At 36.9% G+C, this 22,855-nt stretch overlaps 1 protein-coding gene across 1 annotated transcript in view; it reads left to right on the plus strand.

The window, feature by feature from the left end:
- c1qtnf12 (C1q and TNF related 12) overlaps window positions 1-22,855 on the plus strand; it is a 75,008-nt gene that overhangs the window by 41,011 nt on the left and 11,142 nt on the right. Inside the window, exons 2-4 of the mRNA XM_061972392.2 lie at window positions 8,421-8,525; window positions 11,849-11,960; window positions 13,667-13,854. Coding sequence (XP_061828376.1) covers window positions 8,421-8,525; window positions 11,849-11,960; window positions 13,667-13,854 — 405 coding nt within the window. The remainder of the gene's footprint in view (window positions 1-8,420; window positions 8,526-11,848; window positions 11,961-13,666; window positions 13,855-22,855) is intronic.

Consider the following 22,855-nt stretch of genomic DNA (forward strand, 5'->3'; position numbering starts at 1 on the left):
TTGTCCAAATTATGTTTTTTTCTTGTTTGTTTTATGCCCTTTTTTTTTTAAATAAAAAAAACAACATAGTTTTTATATGGCAAAACCACATAATTTGCAATATTTTCCCCAATAAACATTTTAAAGTGGAATATTTGATGTGAAGTAATTGAAGCCTTGAACAGGTCAATATTTCATATCTTTGATTTTGATTAATTATTATGTTTTTGAGCAATGACAGCCTTGAAGACAAAAACAGCCCGCATGGCAGCTTTGTGTTATTAGAGTCAACTTTGCAACTTTTTCTCGTTACATTTCACCTCTATGCTCTTTTAATCCACTTTTTTTTTTTAAATAATTTTCTTACAATGTACCTCTGTCGATTATAAAAAAAAAATTCTAGTTTTTTTTGTTTCATGTCTTTTTTGTTGTTGTTTTTGTATACTAGCAAACACACAAAATATGCAATATTTTCCCCAAAAATAGTTTTAATGGGGAAAAATGAAACCCTAAATAGGTCAATAATTCATAACCCCATTGATTTTAATTCTTTTTTCTTTCCTTTTTTTTTTTTTTTTTAAAGCAAAGACAGTTTAAAAAAAATCCCAATAAATTGCTTGGGTATTTAAAGGGCCCCACTCATAAAAGTGTTAAAAATGTGGGTCTCTAGATCAAGATCAAGTTTTAATTTTATTTTCATGTTTTTTTTCTTGTTTGTTTTATGCCCTTTTTTTAAAATAAAAAAGTCAACATAGTTTTTATATGGCATTTTGCAATATTTTCCCCAATAAATATTTTAAAGTGCAATATTTGATGTGAAGTAATTGAAGCCTTGAACAGGTCAATATTTAATATCATTGATTTTGATTCATTATTATGTTTTTGAGCAATGACATCCTTGAAGACAAAAACAGCCTGCATGGCAACTTTGTGTTATTAGAGTCAACTTTGCAACTTTTTCTCGTTACATTTCACATGCATGCTCTTTTATTCCACTTTTTTTTTTTCGATTATAAGTTTGTATTTTTTCACGTTTTTTTTTGTTTCATGTCCTTTTTGTTAAAAAAATAATGTGTTTTTATCTTGTTTTTTTTATTGCTTTTTTTTTTTTAAATAAATAAAAAAACACGTAATTTTTTGTATGGCAAACCCACATAATTTGCAATATTTTACCCAAAAAACATATTAAAGTGGAATATTTTGATGTGAAATAATTGAAGCCTTGAACAGGTCAATATTTCATAAAAAGGATAATGTGTTTTTGTATACTAGCAAACACACAAAATATGCAATATTTTCCCCAAAAAATATTTTTAATGGGTAATTTCTGATGTCAAGTAAATGAAACCCTAAATAGGTCAATAATTCATAACCCCATTGATTTTAATCCTTTTTTTTTTTTTTTAAAAACAGACAGTTAAAAAAAAAAAATCCAATAAATTGCTTGGGTATCTAAAGGGCCCCACTCATAAAAGTGTTAAAAATAAGTCATCATTTTAATTTAATTTTAATTTTACTTCCAAAACTTGGGTCTCTAGATCAAGATCAAGTTTTTACCTACTCAGTGGCCTAGTGGTTAGAGTGTCCGTCCTGAGATCGGTAGGTTGGGAGTTCAAATCCCGGCCGAGTCATACCAAAGACTATAAAAAAATGGGACCCATTACCTCCCTGCTTGGCACTCAGCATCAAGGGTTGGAATTGGGGGTTAAATCACCAAAATGATTCCCGGGCGCAGCCACCGCTGCTGCCCACTGCTCCCCTCACCTCCCAGGGGGTGATCAAGGGTGATGGGTCAAATGCAGAGAATAATTTCGCCACACCTAGTGTGTGTGTGACAATCATTGGTACTTTAACTTTTTTAAGTTTTAATTTTATTTTCATGTTTTTTTTCTTGTTTTTTTTTTGCCCTTTTTTTTTTTAAATAAAAAAAACCCCATATTTTTTTATATGGCAAAACCACATAATTTGCAACATTTTCCCCAATAGATATTTTAAAGTGGAATATTTGATGTGAAGTAATTGAAGCCTTGAACAGGTCAATATTTCATATCAATGATTTTATTTCATTATTATTTTTTTGACCAAAAACAGCCTACATGGCATCTTTGTGTTATTAGAGTCAACTTTGCAACTTTCTCTCGTTACATTTCACCTCGATGCTCTTTTATTCCCACTTTTTAAAATTTTATCATTATTTTCTTAGAATGTACCGCCAGCCGTTAAAGAATTAGCTCCGGGCCGTGAATGGCCCCTGGGCCACTCTTTAAAGACCCTTATATTCTGTAACTACATAGAAACATTGATTTATTTGAAAGGTAAATGATTTTCATCCAAAGTCTCATTTTCGTTTTATTGCAAGTTATATTGGCGAGTGCTTTTCCCAGCACAGAAGGAGGACAAAACTGCCGACGTCAGCTTGTTTATTTAGTCTGCTGTCAGACACAGAAAGTCTCGCCAGATAATTTTGAAAGCGTTTCGATTCCAGCGCGTCGAGAAAGGCAAACAAGAAGTCCCTTTTTTTTTTTTTATTGCGGTGGAAACAAGACGCAAGTCCACCCTTTGCTTTCTCAGACGAGTCATCGGCGCTGCCAAAAGCTAAACAAATTCCACCTCGGCCTTTATCTGCTGGTCTCTCCCCACTCAGAGGCGCCCGCTGAAAGGCCGCTTGAGATGAATGCTGTTGGAGTTCATCGGGGCTTGGCTCGTGAGAGAAATAAAATAGCCAGACGTCGTGTTGGAGCGTTTCATGTCGGGCTAACTGGCGGTCGCTTCTTACGAGTTGGCAAGTAAACTAACAATGTAACTACAAACCCCGTTTCCATATGAGTTGGGAAATTGTGTTAGATGTAAATATAAACGGAATACAATGATTTGCAAATCCTTTTCAACCCATATTCAGTTGTGGTATTTTAGGCTTCATAATGCGCCACACATTTTCAATGGGCAGTCTAGTACCCGCACTCTTTTACAATGAAGCCACGTTGATGTAACACGTGGCTTGGCATTGTCTTGCTGAAATAAGCAGGGGCGTCCATGGTAACGTTGCTTGGATGGCAACATAAGTTGCTCCAAAACCTGTATGTACCTTTCAGCATTAATGGTCGCCTTCACAGATGTGTAAGTTACCCATGTCTTGGGCACTAATACACCCCCCATACCATCACACATGCTGGCTTTTACACTTTGTGCCTATAACAATCCGGATGGTTCTTTTCCTCTTTGACGTCCACAGTTTCCAAAAACAATTTCAAATGTGGACTCGTCAGACCACAGAACACTTTTCCACTTTGAATCAGTCCATCTTAGATGAGCTCAGGCCCAGCGAAGCCGACGGCGATTCTGGGTGTTGTTGATAAACGGTTTTCGCCTTGCATAGGAGAGTTTTAACTTGCACTTACAGATGTAGCGACCAACTGTAGTTACTAACAGTGGGTTTCTGAAGTGTTCCTGAGCCCATGTGGTGATATCCTTTACACACTGATGTCGCTTGTTGATGCAGTACAGCCTGAGGGATCGAAGGTCACGGGTTTATCTGCTTACGTGCAGTGATTTCTCCAGATTCTCTGAACCCTTTGATGATATTACGGACCGTAGATGGTGAAATCCCTAAATTCTTTGCAATAGCTGGTTGAGAAAGGTTTTTCTTAAACTGTTCAACAATTTGCTCACACATTTGTTGACAAAGTGGTGACCCTCGCCCCATCCTTGTTTGTTCATGGAATCTACTTTTATACCCAATCATGGCACCCACCTGTTCCCAATTTGCCTGTTCACCTGTGAGATGTTCCAAATAAGTGTTTGATGAGCATTCCTCAACTTTATCAGTATTTATTGCCACCTTTCCCAACTTCTTTGTCACGTGTTGCTGGCATCAAATTCTAAAGTTAATGATTATTTGCAAAAAAAATAAAAATGTTTATCAGTTTGAACATCAAATATGTTGTCTTTGTAGCATATTCAACTGAATATGGGTTGAAAATGATTTGCAAATCATTGTATTCCGTTTATATTTACATCTAACACAATTTCTCAACTCATATGGAAACGGGGTTTGTATAACAACTACATGAGTGGTATTACTAGAGACATGAATCAACGTGTAATTGCTTCACTTCGTCTTTGCTACGAGGAAGAAGCTCGTCAATAACGCTAGCAACAACAACCACATTGTTAACTTTACTATTAATAGCTTCTGTAGCTCCCACTCTCTCCCCTCTGTTGCAAGTTTTGTTGATTCTATGTGTCATACTTGCCAACCTTGAGACCTCCGAATTCGGGAGATGGGGGGCGGGGTTTGGTGGTAGTGGGGGTGTATATTGTAGCCCGGAAGAGTTAGGGATGCAAGCAACGTTACCTCTAAGGTGCGCGCCTGTGCAATTGCGCAGTGCTCAAGCGTCCTCTGCGCACGGCAAATCTATGCCACGCACAAAATCAAATAAAAAAATAAGCGCATAACAATTTTCGACAGGACAGAGAAAACAGTTTTCGTCATCATTGTACAAATATTGTAACGTCTGTCGAGACGCTTTGAGGACATGAATTCCATCCATCACTTTACTGAGCAAAACTCTTTATTGTCGGCCATAAACACATCACCAAAACATTATTAAAAAAAATATATCTAGCACAACTGGTCATTTTCTGCAGTACAAACCAGACCAAAAGCAACTTTGTTGTATCAACAGCAGCCGCTCGCTCTTTCTCACTTGCGCCAACACATGCACATGTGGCACTTAGCCAGTGATGCGTTTACAGCCACACAAAAAGTCGGACAACTCCAACACCACACATAAAGTGTCATACCAAGTCGTTACACTATGATTTACCAATCAAATGTGTGCTTATTCTAGTGTCATTTATTAGGAATCTTAATTTATAAATATTAATCATGAAATGCTGTTAGTATATTAAATAAATACTAATAAAAATATATTTTTTACAAACAGGAAGTTGCAGGAATGTACACACGATCCCCTGCTTACATCTCATTGTGCAACATGTGAATGTTTTAATGGGAACTAAATGCAATGTCTGAAAGGGGTACAAATTATTTCCAAAGCAGGACCTCCACCCAGACAAACAATACAAGTACACAGTTCATGAAAAACAATATGTGTTGTTCTTGTCATTGTAAGTGGGCCTAAACACTTATATTAGAAATGGAAATGACTGCTGTCATTTGATTATAATAATAAGGGAATGTTGTCTATTTGTGTTGGCCCTGCGATGAGGTGGGGACTTGTCCAGGGTGTACACCGCCTTCCGCCCGAATGCAGCTGAGATAGGCTCCAGCACCCCCCGCGACCTCGAAAGGGACAAGCGGTAGAAAATGAATGGATGGATGGAGATTGAACTTGTTATTTAGTCAGGTTTGGGACAGGTGTGCTGCTGGTGTAGCCACAGTGTGCACGTCTGATGTTGCTCACATGGGCTCCACTGAATGCTCAGGGAGTTTTCGCGTTTGCTCACACACATGACAAATTAGAGGGAACATTGGATGGAAGGGATTCTGGGTATTTGTTCTGTTGTGTTTATGTTGTGTTACGGTGCGGACGTTCTCCCGAAATGTGTTTGTCATTCTTGTTTGGTGTGGGTTCACAGTGTGGCGCATATTTGTAACAGTGTTAAAGTTGTTTACACGGCCACCCTTCAGTGTGACCTGTATGGCTGTTGACCAAGAATGGTTGCCCCGGGAGATTTTTGGGAGGGGCACTGAAATTTGGGAGTCTCCCGGAAAAATCGGGAGGGTTGGCAAGTATGCTATATGTGCTATGGATATAAGGCTTTTGGCAGTCTGGACCCCCTCCCTGGAGTCCAGCCTTTGATTGAATATTTTTCTTAAAATTCCTACCGTCCCCGTCCCCAGCGTTTACCTGGTTCTCATCTTTCTTTGCAAGGGGCGCCGAAAGTTGGCAGACCTGTCAGCGATCCCCTTTCTGTCTCCCTGCAATGTTTATCTGATCTCGAATGGGATTGTGCTGACAATCTCAATTTCCCCTCGGGGATTAATAAAGCACGTCTGATTCTGATTCTGATAGTTTAACATCCATCCATCCATCCATCTTCTTCCGCTTATCCGAGGTCAGACTTTCCCTCTCCCCAGCCACTTTGTCCAGCTCCTCCCGGGGGATCCCGAGGCGTTCCCAGGCCAGCCGGGAGACTGTGTCTCCCGGCTGGCCTGGGTCTTCCCCGTGGCCTCCTACCGGTCGGACGTGCCCTAAACACCTCCCTAGGGAGGCGTTCGGGTGGCATCCTGACCAGATGCCCGAACCACCTCATCTGGCTCCTCCCCATGTGGAGGAGCAGCGGCTTTACTTTGAACTCCTCCCGGATGACAGAGCCTCTCACCCTATCTCTAAGGGAGAGCCCCACCACCCGGCGGAGGAAACTCATTTTGGCCGCTTGTACTCGTGATCTTGTCCTTTCGGTCATAACCCAAAGCTCATGACCATAGGTGAGGATGGGAACGTAGATCGACCGGTAAATTGAGAGCTTTGCCTTCGGGCTCAGCTCCATCTTCACCACAACGGATCGATACAGCGTCCTCATTACTGAAGACGCCGCACCGATCCGCCTGTCGATCTCACGATCCACTCTTCCCTCACTCGTGAACAAGACTCCTAGATACTTGGTACTAGGTACTCCCCAACCCGGAGATGGCACTCCACCCTTTTCCAGGCAAGAACCATGGACTCGGACTTGGAGGTGCTGATTCCCATCCCAGTCGCTTCACACTCTGCTGCGAACCGATCCAGTGAGAGCTGAAGATCCTGGCCAGATGAAGCCATCAGGACCACATCAACTGCGAAAAGCAGATACCTAATCCTGCAGCCACCAAACCGGATCCCCTCAACGCCTTGACTGCGCCTAGAAATTCTGTCCATAAAGGTTATGAACAGAATCGGTGACAAAGGGCAGCCTTGGCGGAGTCCAACCCTCACTGGAAACGTGTCCGACTTACTGCCGGCAATGCGGACCAAGCTCTGACACTGATCATACAGGGAGCGGACCACCACAATCAGACAGTCCGATACCACATACTCTCTGAGCACTCCGCATAGGACTTCCCGAGGGACACGGTTGATTGCCTTCTCCAAGTCCACAAAGCACATGTAGACTGGTTGGGCAAACTCCCATGCACCCTCAAGGACCCTGCCGAGAGTATAGAGCTGGTCCACGGTTCCACGACCAGGACGAAAACCACACTGTTCCTCCTGAATCCGAGGTTCGACTATCCGGCGTAGCCTTCACTCCAGTACACCTGAATAGACCTTACCGGGAAGGCTGCATATTGGGACGGCGTGGCGAAGTTGGTAGAGTGGCAGTGCCAGCAATCGGAGGGTTGCTGGTTACTGGGGTTCAATCCCCACCTTCTACCAACCTCGTCATGTCCGTTGTGTCCTTGAGCAAGACACACTTGCTCCTGATGGGGTGGTGGTTAGGGCCTCGCATGGCAGCTCCCGCCATCATAAATGGTTGTACTTGTATAGCGCTTTTCTACCTTCAAGGTACTCAAAGCGCTTTGACACTACTTCCACATTTACCCATTCACACACACATTCACACACTGATGGAGGGAGCTGCCATGCAAGGCGCTAACCAGCAGCCATCAGGAGCAAGGGTGAAGTGTCTTGCTCAGGACACAACAGACATGACGAGGTTGGTACTAGGTGGGGATTGAACCAGGGGCCCTCGGGTCGCGCACGGCCATTCTTCCACTGCGCCACGCCGCCCCTCATCAGTGTGTGAATGTGTGTGTGAATGGGTGAATGTGGAAATACTGTCAAAGCGCTTTGAGTACCTTGAAGGTAGAAAAGCGCTATACAAGTATAACCCATTTATCATTTATTATTTATAACAGAAAATTGAATGATGCGGACACGCTTGTTACTGGAGTCTTACTAACACGCTTCCGCCTTGGAGACTTTGTATGTGTGAGTAATATGCAACTATGGCTGGTTTATATCGACACATGTGCTGTTTTATTTTGGAATATTGTTCAATTGAGGACACTTTTTACGTACGTCCAGTTTGTGCGCTATTGTGTAGCTGCCAGCTCCCAGTGGCGTGCCGCTTGTAAATGACTCGGCTAAAATGGAGGGAAAGACCAACATTGTGTGTTTATTGGAGGCCGTTTAGATGTTAACTGGTTATCCAGCTTTCTGCAGGACTGCTTGTATCGGAACACCTGTATCGGATATTTTTGATGCAAGCGGATATCGTCCGATACTTGTATCGCATCAGGACACCAGGTACTGTCTTATGCCGAATGTCCACAAAAAGCTTTGTTGCCAATTTAGCGACTTTGAGATTACTTTCAGCCAGTATTTAGGTGACTTTTTAAAAAGTGGTATCACAAGAGTGCAGTGCCGCGATTGAGAAAGCGTGTACCGGAGGTATTTATTTGCACGGTCAAGGTTGATTTTGTCTTCTCTCTGCAGCTTGCTGAGCAGAAGAGAGTCGATCCGCTGGGATCCTGGATGGACTTTGTCAAAAGACCCGTGGGCAACTTCCCGGCCAAGTGTCGCAAACGGAAAAGACCTCTGGTAAACGCCACACATCCAACAATGAATGTGTGACATTATCATTATTATTACTATTATTATTGATAGTGATTATTATGAGGATCAAAATTATTAGTATTATTGCTGATATTAATATTGATATTATATGTATTATTATTGTATTATCGTTATTATGATTACCATTATTGCTTTTATTTTTTTTGATGATGATTGATTATTGTTTTTATTATATTTTGGTAATAACGACTATTAATATTATTATTTTAAATTGTTTTATTATTTTGAATATTATCATAATTATTAGCACTTTAGTAATATAAACACAATTATTATGATACTTTTTTTCTTTTAATATTTATACTTATTACTGTTAATATTTATACTTATTACTGTTGTATTCATCATTATTATGGTTAGTACTACTATAATTTTGTATTATGATGATTTGTATTGCTATTATGATTATGTATAAAATTATTATTAGTAGAATGATGATAATGATGATATTCCTATAACTGCTATTGCTTATTATGATTGTGTTATCGTTATTATGATGACCATTATTGCTTTTTATTTTTTTGATGATGATTTATTACTGTTTTTGTTATATTTTGGTAATGACGAATATTAATATTATTATTTTTAAAATTCTCATTATTTTAAATATTATCATCATAATTATTAGCACTTTAATAATATAACCACAATTATTACTATCATTTTTTTTCTTTTAATATTTATACTTATTACTGTTGTATTCATCGTCATTATGGTTAGTACTACTATAATTTGGTATTATGATGATTTGTATTGCTATTATGATTATGTATAAAAATATTATTAGTAGAATGATGATAATGATATTACTATAACTTCTATTGCTTATTATTATTGTGTTATCGTTATTATGATTACCATTATTGCTTTTATTTTTTTGATGATTATTTATTATTGTTTTTATTATATTTTGGTAATGACGACTATTAATATTATTATTTTTAAAATTCTCATTATTTTAAATATTATCATCATAATTATTAGCACTTTAATAATATAACCACAATTATTATTATCATTTTTTTTCTTTTAATATTTATACTTATTACTGTTGTATTCATCGTCATTATGGTTAGTACTACTATAATTTGGTATTATGATGATTTGTATTGCTATTATGATTATGTATACAAATATTAATAGTAGAATGATGATAATGATGATATTCCTATAACTGATATTGCTTATTATTATTGTGTTATCGTTATTATGATTACCATTATTGCTTTTATTTTTTTGATGATGATTTATTATTGTTTTTATTATATTTTGGTAATGACGACTATTAATATTATTATTTTTAAAATTCTCATTATTTTAAATATTATCATCATAATTATTAGCACTTTAATAATATAACCACAATTATTATTATAATTTTTTTCTTTTAATATTTATACTTATTACTGTTGTATTCATCGTCATTATGGTTAGCACTACTATAATTTGGTATTATGATGATTTTTATTGCTATTATGATTATGTATAAAATTATTATTAGTAGAATGATGAGGAGGATAAAAATAATTCCTATTATTGCTGGTATAAGTGTTATTATTATTATTATTATTATTATTATTGCATTATCTTTGTTATCACTGCTCATATTAATTTGATTATGATTAATGTTATTATATTTTGGTTATCATGACAATTATTTCTGTTATTATTACCATCACTATGAATATTAACATAATGATTATCATAATGATATAATAATTATTATTATTTGTATTCATGTTCATAATTATTGTCGTATGTAGAATTATTGTGGTTATTGTTACTAATGTCAATGTTATGTTTAAGGCAGTTGTTATTGCTATTATGATTAATATTAGTAGTATGATGGTGATGATTATTATTGTTATCATAATTATTATTTTAATTATTTTAATCTTGATTAAATAAATAATAATAATTATTATTAACATCAGGGGTGTTGTAACTAAGATACAGTGCAGTTTAGCCATTTGAGTGCACATGCAAAAAAAAAAAAAAAAAGTCCTCCATTGATTCCTGCAGCACATGGGCTAAATATCGTAAAATATATTTAATAATATCACTGCAAATTGTTAGTTTGCTTTTCTGGGACTGCTTTTGTGTACCTGCACACGCTAGTAAAATAATAACAAGTTCAATCCGAGTCATACCAAAGACTATAAAAATGGGAGCCATTACCTCCCTGCTTGGCACTCAACATCAAGAGTTGGAATTGGGGGTTAAATCACCAAATAATATTCCCGGGCGCGGCCACCGCTGCTGCTCACTGCTCCCCTCACCTCCCAGGGGGTGATCGAGGGTGATGGGTCAAATGCAGAGAATAAGTTCGCCACACCTAGTGTGTGTGTGACAATCATTGGTACTTTAACTTCAACTTTAAATAAAGTAAGTTTCTTACAAGTATTATTATCACTGGAGGACAAGGAATTGCTAAACATGCTTCACTACACACCGCAGGAGGATACAATACACACTGCTAACAAAAGCTAGCGCGCCTGAATGTAAACAAATGCCATGGGTGGATCTACACCTGACATCCACTGTAATGATACCAAGTACATGAGCGTATCTAGTCGATACTACTATGATTACATCGATATTTTTTATTGTCACAAAATCTTTTTTCCTTTTTTAAAACTTCATATTGTGTTTATATAGTCAGTAAATACGTCCCTGGACACATGAGGACTTTTTATATGACCAATGTATGATCCTGTAACTACTTGGTATCGGATCGATACCTAAATGTGTGGTATCATCCAAAACTAATGTAAAGTATCAAACAACAGAAGAATAAGTGATTATTACATTTTAACAGAAGTGTAGATAGAACATGTTGACACAGAAAATAAGCAGATATTAACAGTAAATGAACAAATGTGTTAATAATATTTTTGTACAGCTTGTCCTTTGTAATGTTGACAAAATAATAGGTGTATAAATGACACAATATGTTACTGCATACGTCAGCAGACTAATAAGGAGCCTTTGTTTGTTTACTTACTACTAAAAGACCAGTTGTCTAGTATGTTCACTATTTTATTTAAGGACTAAATTACAATAATAAACATATGTTTCATGTACCTTAAGATATTTTGTTAAAATAAAGCCAATAATGCCATTTTTGTGGCATTGAAAAGTGTCGAAATACATTTTGGTATCGATACAACCGATCTAATGAAATATAAATGAATAAAACATGTATTATGGCCATCTGAGGACTTCATCCAATGGAAAATGGTAAGAAAGTTCTGATTCTATGCTAAACTTTGAGTGTCCCTCCCCAGCCGGGCCCAGCCGGTCCTCCTGGTCCTGCAGGCCCGCAAGGCCCACCCGGCTCACCTGGAGCTGAGGTCACCCAGGAGGTTCTTCTGCAGGAGTTCAAAGAGATGATAAAAGGTAGAGCTGACATGGAGATGCATATATATATATATATATATATATATATATATATATATATATATATATATATATATACAAACCCCGTTTCCATATGAGTTGGGAAATTGTGTTAGATGTAAATATAAACGGAATACAATGATTTGCAAATCATTTTCAACCCATATTCAGTTGAATATGCTACAAAGACAACATATTTGATGTTCAAACTGATAAACTTTTTTTTTTTTTGCAAATAATCATTAACTTGAGAATATGATGCCAGCAACACGTGACAAAGAAGTTGGGAAAGGTGGCAATAAATACTGATAAAGTTGAGGAATGCTCATCAAACACTTATTTGGAACATCCCACAGGTGAACAGGCAAATTGGGAACAGGTGGGTGCCATGATTGGGTATAAAAGTAGATTCCATGAAATGCTCAGTCATTCACAAACAAGGATTGAGCAAATTGTTGAACAGTTTAAGAAAAACCTTTCTCAACCAGCTATTGCAAGGAATTTAGGGATTTCGCCATCTACGGTCTGTAATATCATCAAAGGGTTCAGAGAATCTGGAGAAATCACTGCACGTAAGCAGCTAAGCCCGTGACCTTCGATCCCTCAGGCTGTACTGCATCAACAAGCGACATCGGTGTGTAAAGGATATCACCACATGGGCTCAGGAACACTTAAGAAACCCACTGTCAGTAACTACAGTTGGTCGCTACATCTGTAAGTGCAGGTTAAAACTCTCCTATGCAAGACGAAAACCATTTATCAACAACACCCAGAAACGCCGTCGGCTTCGCTGGGCCTGAGCTCATCTAAGATGGACTGATACAAAGTGGAAAGGTGTTCTGTGGTCTGACGAGTCCACATTTCAAATTGTTTTTGAAAACTGTGGACGTCGTGTCCTCCGGACCAAAGAGGAAGAGAACCATCCGGATTGTTATAGGCGCAAAGTGTAAAAGCCAGCATGTGTGATGGTATGGGGGGTGTATTAGTGCCCAAGACATGGGTAACTTACACATCTGTGAAGGCACCATTAATGCTTAAAGGTACATACAGGTTTTGGAGCCATCCAAGCAACGTTACCATGGACGCCCCTGCTTATTTCAGCAAGACAATGCCAAGCCATGTGTTACATCAACGTGGCTTCATAGTAAAAAAGTGCGGGTACTAGACTGGCCTGCCTGTAGTCCAGACCTGTCTCCCATTGAAAATGTGAAGCCTAAAATAGCACAACGGAGACCCCCGTACTGTTGAACAACTTAAGCTGTACATCAAGCAAGAATGGGAAAGAATTCCACCTGAGAAGCTTCAAAAATGTGTCTCCTCAGTTCCCAAACGTTTACTGAGTGTTGTTAAAAGGAAAGGCCATGTAACACAGTGGTGAACATGCCCTTTCCCAACTACTTTGGCACGTGTTGCAGCCATGAAATTCTAAGTTAATTATTATTTTCAAAAAAAAAATAAAGTTTATGAGTTTGAACATCAAATATGTTGTCTTTGTAGTGCATTCAACTGAATATGGGTTGAAAAGGATTTGCAAATCATTGTATTTCGTTTATATTTACATCTAACACAATTTCCCAACTCATATGGAAACGGGGTTTGTATATATATATATATATATATATATATATATATATATATATATATATATATATGTATATATATATATATATATATATATATGACCTTGTCTTGTTGCGGGACTGCAGAGGCAACGGAGAGACGGGCCGCGTCTTTGGACCGACAGACCGTGTCCAGCCAGCTCCCCGTTCCTCTCCTCACGCTGCAGGAGGACCTGACCCCCTACCGCAGGATCCAGGAGGCCTTCCACTGCAAGCTCAAAGGACCTGTGCTGGTGGACAAGAAGACTCTGATGGAGCTCCCAAACTTCCAGACGGTACGTTTCCTCCTCACAACCGTTTTTTTTTTTTTTTTGTTGTTGTCTATCAATCAATCAATCAATCAATGTTTATTTATATAGCCCTAAATCACAAGTGTCTCAAAGGGCTGCACAAGCCACAACGACATCCTCGGTACAAAGCCCACATAAGGGCAAGGAAAAACTCACCCCAATGGGACGTCGATGTGAATGACTATGAGAAACCTTGGAGAGGACCGCATATGTGGGTAACCCCCCCCCCCCTCTAGGGGAGACCGAAAGCAATGGAAACATCTGAATCATGATTTGGAGTGCATGAGAAAGTAGAATGGAAACCATGGTCATTTATGAACAAACATATGGTACAACACAGCAGAGACACAATCAGTGTTGTACCATACCTTAAAAAGCAGTGAAGTTGTCACGTTGTGTAAATGGTAAATAAAAACAGAATACAATGATTTGCAAATCCTTTTCAACTTATATTCAATTGAATAGACTGCAAAGACAAGATATTTAACATTAGAACTGGAAAACTTTGTTATGTTTTGCAAATATTAGCTCATTTGGAGTTTGATGCCTGCAACATGTTTCAAAAAAGCTGGCACAAGTGGCAAAAAAGACTGAGAAAGTTGAGGAAGGCTCATCAAACACTTATTTGGAACATCCCGCAGGTGAACAGGCTAATTGGGAACAGGTGGGTGCCATGATTGGGTACAAAAGTAGATTCCATGAAATGCTCAGTCACTCACAAACAAGGACGGGGCGAGGGTCACCACTTTGTCAACAAATGCGTGAGCAAATTGTTTAAGAACAACATTTCTCAACCAGCTATTGCAAGGAATTTAGGGATTTCACCATCTACGGTCCGTAATATCATCAAAAAGGTTCAGAGAATCTGGAGAAATCACTGCACATAAGCGGCAAGGCTGAAAACCAACACTGCATCAAAAAGCGACATCAGTGTGTAAAGGATATCACCTCAGGAACACTTAAAAAAGACCCACAGTCGGTCGCTACATCTGTAAGTGCAAGTTAAAACTCTACTATGCAAAGCCACAGCCATTTATCAACAACACCCAGAAACGCCGCCGGCTTCGCTGGGCCCGAGCTCGTCTAAGATGGACTGATGCAAAGTGGAAAAGTGTTCTGTGGTCTGACGAGTCCACATTTCAAATTGTTTTGTGGAAACTGTGGACGTCGTGTCCTTCGGACCAAAGAGGAAAAGAACCATCCGGATTGTTATAGGCGCAAAGTGTAAAAGCCAGCCTCTGTGATGGTATGGGGGTGTATTAGTGCCCAAGACATGGGTAACTTACACATCTGTGAAGGCGCCATTAATGCTGAAAGGTACATACAGATTTTGGAGCAACATATGTTGCCATCCAAGCAACGTTATCATGGACGCCCCTTCTTATTTCAGCAAGACAATGCCAAACCACGTGTTACAACAGTGTGGCTTCGTAGTAAAAAAGTGCGGGTACTAGACTGGCCCGCCTGCAGTCCAGACCTGTCTCCCATTGAAAATGTTTGGCGCATAATGAAGTCACAACGTGCCAACTTCACTGGTTTTGGGTTTGTAATTAGAGGTGTCCCGATCCGATACTGATATGGAATATCGATCCGATATCAGCAAAAAAAACAACAAGTATCGGATGATATCGACGTACATCTGAAATGTCCGATTCAAGCAGTCCTGCAGCATGTGCAAATCTGGACAGTCAGTCAACGTCTGGATTTTCCCATAAGCACACAAGTTTGGTCTTTTCCTGTACTTCAGTCAAGTCATTTCCAAAAAGGTGAACATTGCTGGCAGCTACACAACAGATAAGCACACAATAGCACACAAGCTACAGTCCATAATTGAACAATACAAACATTCAACACTTTTTTCAATGTAAACAAGTGTCAAATAATTCTAGTTGCAAGCGTATTTGACCAACGTGGACACGTTTGTTACTGGATTTTTTCAGATACGCTTGTATGTGTAAGCAATATGCAACTGGAATTATTTGACACTTTTTTTACATGGAAAAATGTGCTGTTTTAATTTTTTTTAAATTTTTATATTGTTACATTTTCAAAAATTACTACTCCATTTTAACTTAAAGACAGCATTGGGTGAGTGTTTTTTTCAAACCTACCATTGTTCTCTGAGTAATTTCACTCGTTGAAGTCTTTTCTAGCAAAACAACAAAAGTGTGTACTATGATTCGGGCTGATATCGAATCGGATGAATGGCAGTATCGGCCGATACTCCCGTTTTGGTATCGTATTGAAAACAATGCTGAGGATTTTCCACACCAACACAACGTTTTGTAGCGCATACAGAGCAAGAATAAATTAATAAAATAAAAAAATTAAAAAATAAATAAATAAATAAATAAAAAAAGGGGTTGCCTACAGCCACAATAATTGGCGAGTACTTCATAGGTTGGATAAAAAAAAAAAAATCTGATATTGTTCACTACACACCGTAGTGAACAATAGCTCACCGGCGTCACTGCTAACAAAAGCTAGCACACCTGACATCCACTGTAATGATACCAAGTACAAGAGCGTGTTTAGTCGATACTACTATGATTACATTGATATTTTTTATCGTCACAAAATCGTTTTCCTTTTTTTTTTAATGAATATTATGTTTATAAAGTCAGTAAATACGTCCCTGGACACATGAGGACTTTGAACATGACCAATGTATGATCCTGTAACTACTTGGTATCGGATCGTGAAAAAAAAAAAAAAGAAAAAAAAAAAGAGGTTGCCTACAGCCACAATAATTGGCGAGTCCTTCTTAGGTTGGATAAAAAAGCTAGCACGCCTGAATATAAACAAATGCCACGGATGGATCTACACCTGACATCCACTGTAATGATACCAAATACAAAAGCGTGTTTAGTTGATACTACTATGATTACATCGATATTTTTTATCGTCACAAAATTGTTTTCCCTTTTTTTTTTTTTATGAATATTATGTTTATAAAGTCAGTAAATACGTCCCTGGACACATGAGGACTTTGAACATGACCAATGTATGATCCTGTAACTACTTGGTATCGGATCGTGGAAAAAAAATATTAAAAAAAATTAAAAAAAGAGATTGCCTACAGCCACAATAATTGGCGAGTCCTTCTTAGGTTGGATAAAAAAAGCTACCACGCCTAAATGTAAACAAACGCCACGGGTGGATCTACACCTGACATCCACTGTAATGATACCAAGTACAAGAGCGTATCTAGTCGATACTGCTATGATTACTTCGATATTTTTTATCGTCACAAAATCGTTTTCCCTTTTTTTTAAATGAGTATTATGTTTATAAATTCAATAAATAAGATCCTGTAACTACTTGGTATCGGATCGTGAAAAAAAAAAATAAATTAAAAAAATTAAAAAAATTAAAAAAAAGGTTTCCTACAGGCACAATAATTGGCGTGTCCTTCTTAGGTTGGATACAAAATAAAAATCTGAAATTGTCTTTGAATAATTGGATCAGGAAGTAAAGAACGTGCTCAATCTACACATTATTATTTTCTTATATACACTGTAAAAAAAAAAAAATACTGTAAAGCTGCCAAATGAAAACCATAAAATTCAAGTAAAACATTGTAAACCAAATAATGATCAAAATAATTATATTTACAGAAATTTTCATGAAACGTTTTGCGTGAAAATATCGTAATTTTACAGATTTTTACTAAATTATTAATATCAACCACTTTTAATAAAGTGACGATGCAAACAGTTCTGCAGAAAAATACCTTTATTCTAGTTAGATTGTTAGTATGGACATATATATATATATATATAAATAAATGATAAATGGGTTGTACTTGTATAGCGCTTTTCTACCTTCAAGGTACTCAAAGCGCTTTGACACTACTTCCACATTTACCCATTCACACACACATTCACACACTGATGGAGGGAGCTGCCATGCAAGGCGCTAACCAGCACCCATCAGGAGCAAGGGTGAAGTGTCTTGCTCAGGACACAACGGACATGACGAGGTTGGTACTAGGTGGGGATTGAACCAGGGACCCTCGGGTCGCGCACGGCCACTCTTGCACTGCGCCACGCCGTCCCTATATATATATATATATATATATATATATATATATATATATATATATATATATATATATATATATATATATATATATATATATATATATATATATATATATATATATATATATATATATATATATAAAACAAGCTACATATTTAATGAAAGATAATACTGTAATTTTACATGAACTTGAAAGTAATTTAAGAAAACAGAAAATGCTATGTATAATTAATTTGGTATTTTTCTGTAAAAAAAAAAATAGAACTATACATTGCGTAAAAATATCGCAATTTTACAGATTTTTACTAAATTATTAAGATCAACCACCTTTAATAAAGTGACGATGCAAGCAGTTCTGCAGAAAAATACCTTTATTCTAGTTAGATTGTTAGTATGGACATATAAATATATATATATATATATATATATATATATATATATATATATATATATATATATATATATATATATATATATATATATATATACATATATAACAAGCTACATATTTAATTAAAGATAATTACTGTAATTTTACATGAATTTGAAAGTAATTTAAGAAAACAGAAAATGCTATGTATAATTAATTTGGTATTTTTCTGTAAAAAAAAAAGAAGAAATATACATAGTTTGTCATTACTGGCATATTTCTTAAAATAACGGGCAGATTGTTTGTTTTTTTACAGATAATGTCTTCAATTCTACAGTTTTATAAACTATTTAAAAAAAAAAAAAAAAAATACAGTTAGAGTAAATTAATCATGAAAATAGGATTTTTTTTTTTATATATAAAAGTGAATAACATGAGTGAATTCATGTAATAATACAAATAAATATGACCGCCATTGTTGTGAGCGTTTGTTGTACGATCAACTTTTCTTGGTGGTCAGAGGTGTGTTCATGGTCCTGATGGAGGCCGCTCCCTGCGCCCGTTGTTTGAGTGTGTGTGCCCGTGTGGTTCCTGGCAGCGCGCACACTCCTGAGGTTCCGCCCCCTCCAAAATATCCCTTCAATTGCCCGCGTCACGCTCTGGACGCCGCACAAAAGACAGCCTGTGTGCGACTTGGACGACACTCGGGAGAGGACAGAAATAGACAACCTGGAGGAACAGGCGCGCCTGTTGAGCGCTTCCAGCATAGCGCCGCCTTTATGGCCTCGGCGAGCGTGGTGGCCGAAAAACACGTCCGTTTGGGAAACCGTCTTCCTGTTCCACACGGTTTTGTTGACCAGCTTTTGGTTGTGTTTTCAGCCGCTGGCCAAGGGAGCTTTTTTATTGTCTTTTTTATACTGTTTGTCCCCAGTTGTTGTCGTCCTTAGACATTTTGTTCTTTATATTCTTTGTCTGTCCCCTCTTAATTGAAACTAAACCACACATTAGCTGGTAATGTCTGTTGGTATTGGCGTTCTTTTAATATATTGTTTTTCCCCAGTTGTTGTCGTCCTTTGACATTTTGTTCTTTATACTTTTTGTCTGTCTGTCCCCTCTTAAATCAATTTAAACCACACATTAGCTGGTGATGTCTGTTTTTTTTAATGCATTTTTTTACATATTGTTTTTCTCGATTGTAGTTGTTGTCCTTTGACAGTTGGTTCTTTATACTCTTTGTCTGTCTGTCCCCTCTTAAATGAAACTAGACCACACATTAGCTGGTGATGTCTGTTTTAATTGCCTTTTTTTATATATTGTTTTTCCTGATTGTTGTTGTTGTCGTCCTTTGACATTTTGTTCTTTATATTCTTTGTCTGTCCCCTCTTAAATGAAGCTAAACCACACATTAACTGGTAATGTCTGTTGTTATTGGCGTTTTTTATATATTGTTTCCCCCCGGTTGTTGTCGTCCTTTGACATTTTGTTATTTATACTCTTTGTCTGTCTGTCCCCTCTTAAATGAAACTAAACCACATATTAGCTGGCGATTTTTGTTTTTATTGCCTTTTTTATGTATTGTTTTTCAGGATTGTTGTTGTTGTCGTCCTTTGACAATGTGTTCTTCATACTCTTTGTCTGTCTGTCCCCTCTTAAATGAAACTAAACCACACATTAGCTGGCGATGTCTGTTTTTATTGCATTTTTATATATATTGTTTTTCCCGAGTGTTGTTAATGTCGTCTTTTAACATTTTGTTCTTCATACTCATTGTCTGTCTGTCCCCTCTTAAATGAAACTAAACCACACATTAGCTGGCGATGTCTGTTTTTATTGTCGTTTTTATATATACTGTTTTTCCCGATTGTTGTTGTTGTCGTCCTTTGATATTTTGTTCTTTATATTCTTTGTCCTTTCTTAAATGAAACTAAACCACACAGTAGCTGGTAATGTCTGTTTTAATTGCCTTTTTTTTATATATTGCTTTTCCAGATTGTTATTGCTGTCGTCTATGACAATTTGTTCTTCATACTCCTTGTCTGTACGTCCCCTCTTAAATGAAACTAAACCACACATTAGCTGGTAATGTCTGTTTTTATTGTCGTTTTTATATATATTGTTTTTCCCAATTGTTGTAGTTGTTGTCTATGACAATGTGTTCTTCATACTCTTTGTCTGTCTGTCCCCTCTTAAATGAAATTAAACCACACATTAGCTGGCAATGTTTGTTTTTATTGTCGTTTTTAAATATTGTTTTTCCCGTTTGTTGTTGTTGTCTTCCTTTGACATTTTGTTCTCTATACTCTTTGTCTCTCTGTCCCCTCTTGAATGAAACTAAACCACACATTAGCTGGCAATGTTTGTTTTTATTGTCGTTTTTATAAATTGTTTTTCAGGATTGTTGTTGTTGTCGTCCTTTGACATTTTGTTATTTATACTCGCTGTCATTATGCCCCCTCTTAAATGAAACTAAACCACACATTAGCTGGCGTTGTCTGTTTTTATTGCTTTTTTTATATATATTGTTTTTCCCGAGTGTTGTTAATGTCGTCTTTTAACATTTTGTTCTTCATACTCGTTGTCTGTCTGTCCCCTCTTAAATGAAACTAAACCACACATTAGCTGGCGATGTCTGTTTTTATTGTCGTTTTTATATATATTGTTCTTCCTGATTGTTGTTGTTGTCGTCCTTTAACATTTTGTTGTTTATACTCTTTGTCTGTCTGTCCCCTCTTAAATGAAACTAAACCACACATTAGCTGGCGATGTCTGTTTTTATTGCATTTTTTTAATATATTGTTTTTCCCGAGTGTTGCTAATGTCGTCTTTTAACATTTTGTTCTTCATACTTGTTGTCTGTCTGTCCCCTCTTAAATGAAACTAAACCACACATTAGCTGGCGATGTCTGTTTTTATTGCATTTTTTTACATATTGTTTTTCCCGATTGTTGTTGTTGTCGTCCTTTGACATTTTGTTCTTTATACTCTTTGTCTGTCTGTCCCCTCTTAAATGAAACTAAACCACACATTAGCTGGCGATGTCTGTTTTTATTGCATTCTCTTATATATTGTTTTCCCGATTGTTGTTGTTGTCGTCGTTTGACATTTTGTTCCTGAGGGAACTCTCCTGAAGGAATCAATATCTATCTGTCCATCTATCTTTATACTCGTTGTCTGTCTGTCCCCTCTTAAATGAAACTAAACCACACATTAGCTGGCAATGTTTGTTTTTATTGTCGTTTTTATAAATTGGTTTTCAGGATTGTTGTTGTTGTCGTCCTTTGACATTTTGTTATTTATACTCATTGTCTTTATGTCCCCTCTTAAATGAAACTAAACCACACATTAGCTGGCGATGTCTGTTTTTATTGCTTTTTTTATAAATTATTTTTCCCGATTGTTGTTGTTGTCGTCGTCCTTTAACATTTTGTTGTTTATACTCTTTGTCTGTCTGTCCCCTCTTAAATGAAACTAAACCACTCATTAGCTGGCGATGTCTGTTTTTAATGCATTTTTTTATATATTGTTTTTCCCGAGTGTTGTTAATGTCGTCTTTTAACATTTTGTTCTTCATACTCGTTGTCTGTCTGTCCCCTCTTAAATGAAACTAAACCACACATTAGCTGGCGATGTCTGTTTTTATTGCATTTTTTTACATATTGTTTTCCCCGATTGTTGTTGTTGTCGTCCTTTGACATTTTGTTCTTTATACTCTTTGTCTGTCTGTCCCCTCTTAAATGAAACTAAACCACACATTAGCTGGCGATGTCTGTTTTTATTGCATTTTCTTATATATTGCTTTCCCGATTGTTGTTGTTGTCGTCCTTTGACATTTTGTTCTTTATACGCTTTGTCTGTCTGTCCCCTCTTAAATGAAACTAAACCACACATTAGCTGACAATGTTTGTTTTTATTGTCGTATTTATATATTGTTTTTCCCGATTGTTGTTGTTGTCGTCCTTTGACAATGTGTTCTTTTTACACTTTGTCTGTCTGTCCCCTCTTAAATTAAACTAAACCACACATTAGCTGGCGATGTCTGTTTTAATTGCCTTTCTTAAAATATTGTTTTTCCCGATTGATGTTGTTGTCGTCCTTTGACATTTTGTTCTTTAAATTCTTTGTCTGTCCCCTCTTAAATGAAACTAAACCACACATTAGCTGGTAATGTCTGTTGTTATTGGTGTTTTTTATATATTGTTTTTCACCAGTTGTTGTCGTCCTTTGACATTTTGTTATTTATACTCTTTGTCTGTCTGTCCCCTCTTAAGTGAAACTAAACCACATATTAGCTGGCAATTTTTGTTTTTATTGCCTTTTTTATGTATTGTTTTTCAGGATTGTTGTTGTTGTCGTCCTTTGACAATGTGTTCTTCATACTCTTTGTCTGTCTGTCCCCTCTTAAATGAAACTAAACCACACATTAGCTGGCGATGTCTGTTTTTATTGCATTTTTTTACATATTGTTTTTCCCGAGTGTTGTTAATGTCGTCTTTTAACATTTTGTTCTTCATACTCGTTGTCTGTCTGTCCCCTCTTAAATGAAACTAAACCACACATTAGCTGGCGATGTCT

This window comes from Nerophis lumbriciformis, linkage group LG01, assembly GCF_033978685.3.
Source record: "Nerophis lumbriciformis linkage group LG01, RoL_Nlum_v2.1, whole genome shotgun sequence".
Taxonomy (NCBI): domain Eukaryota; kingdom Metazoa; phylum Chordata; class Actinopteri; order Syngnathiformes; family Syngnathidae; genus Nerophis; species Nerophis lumbriciformis.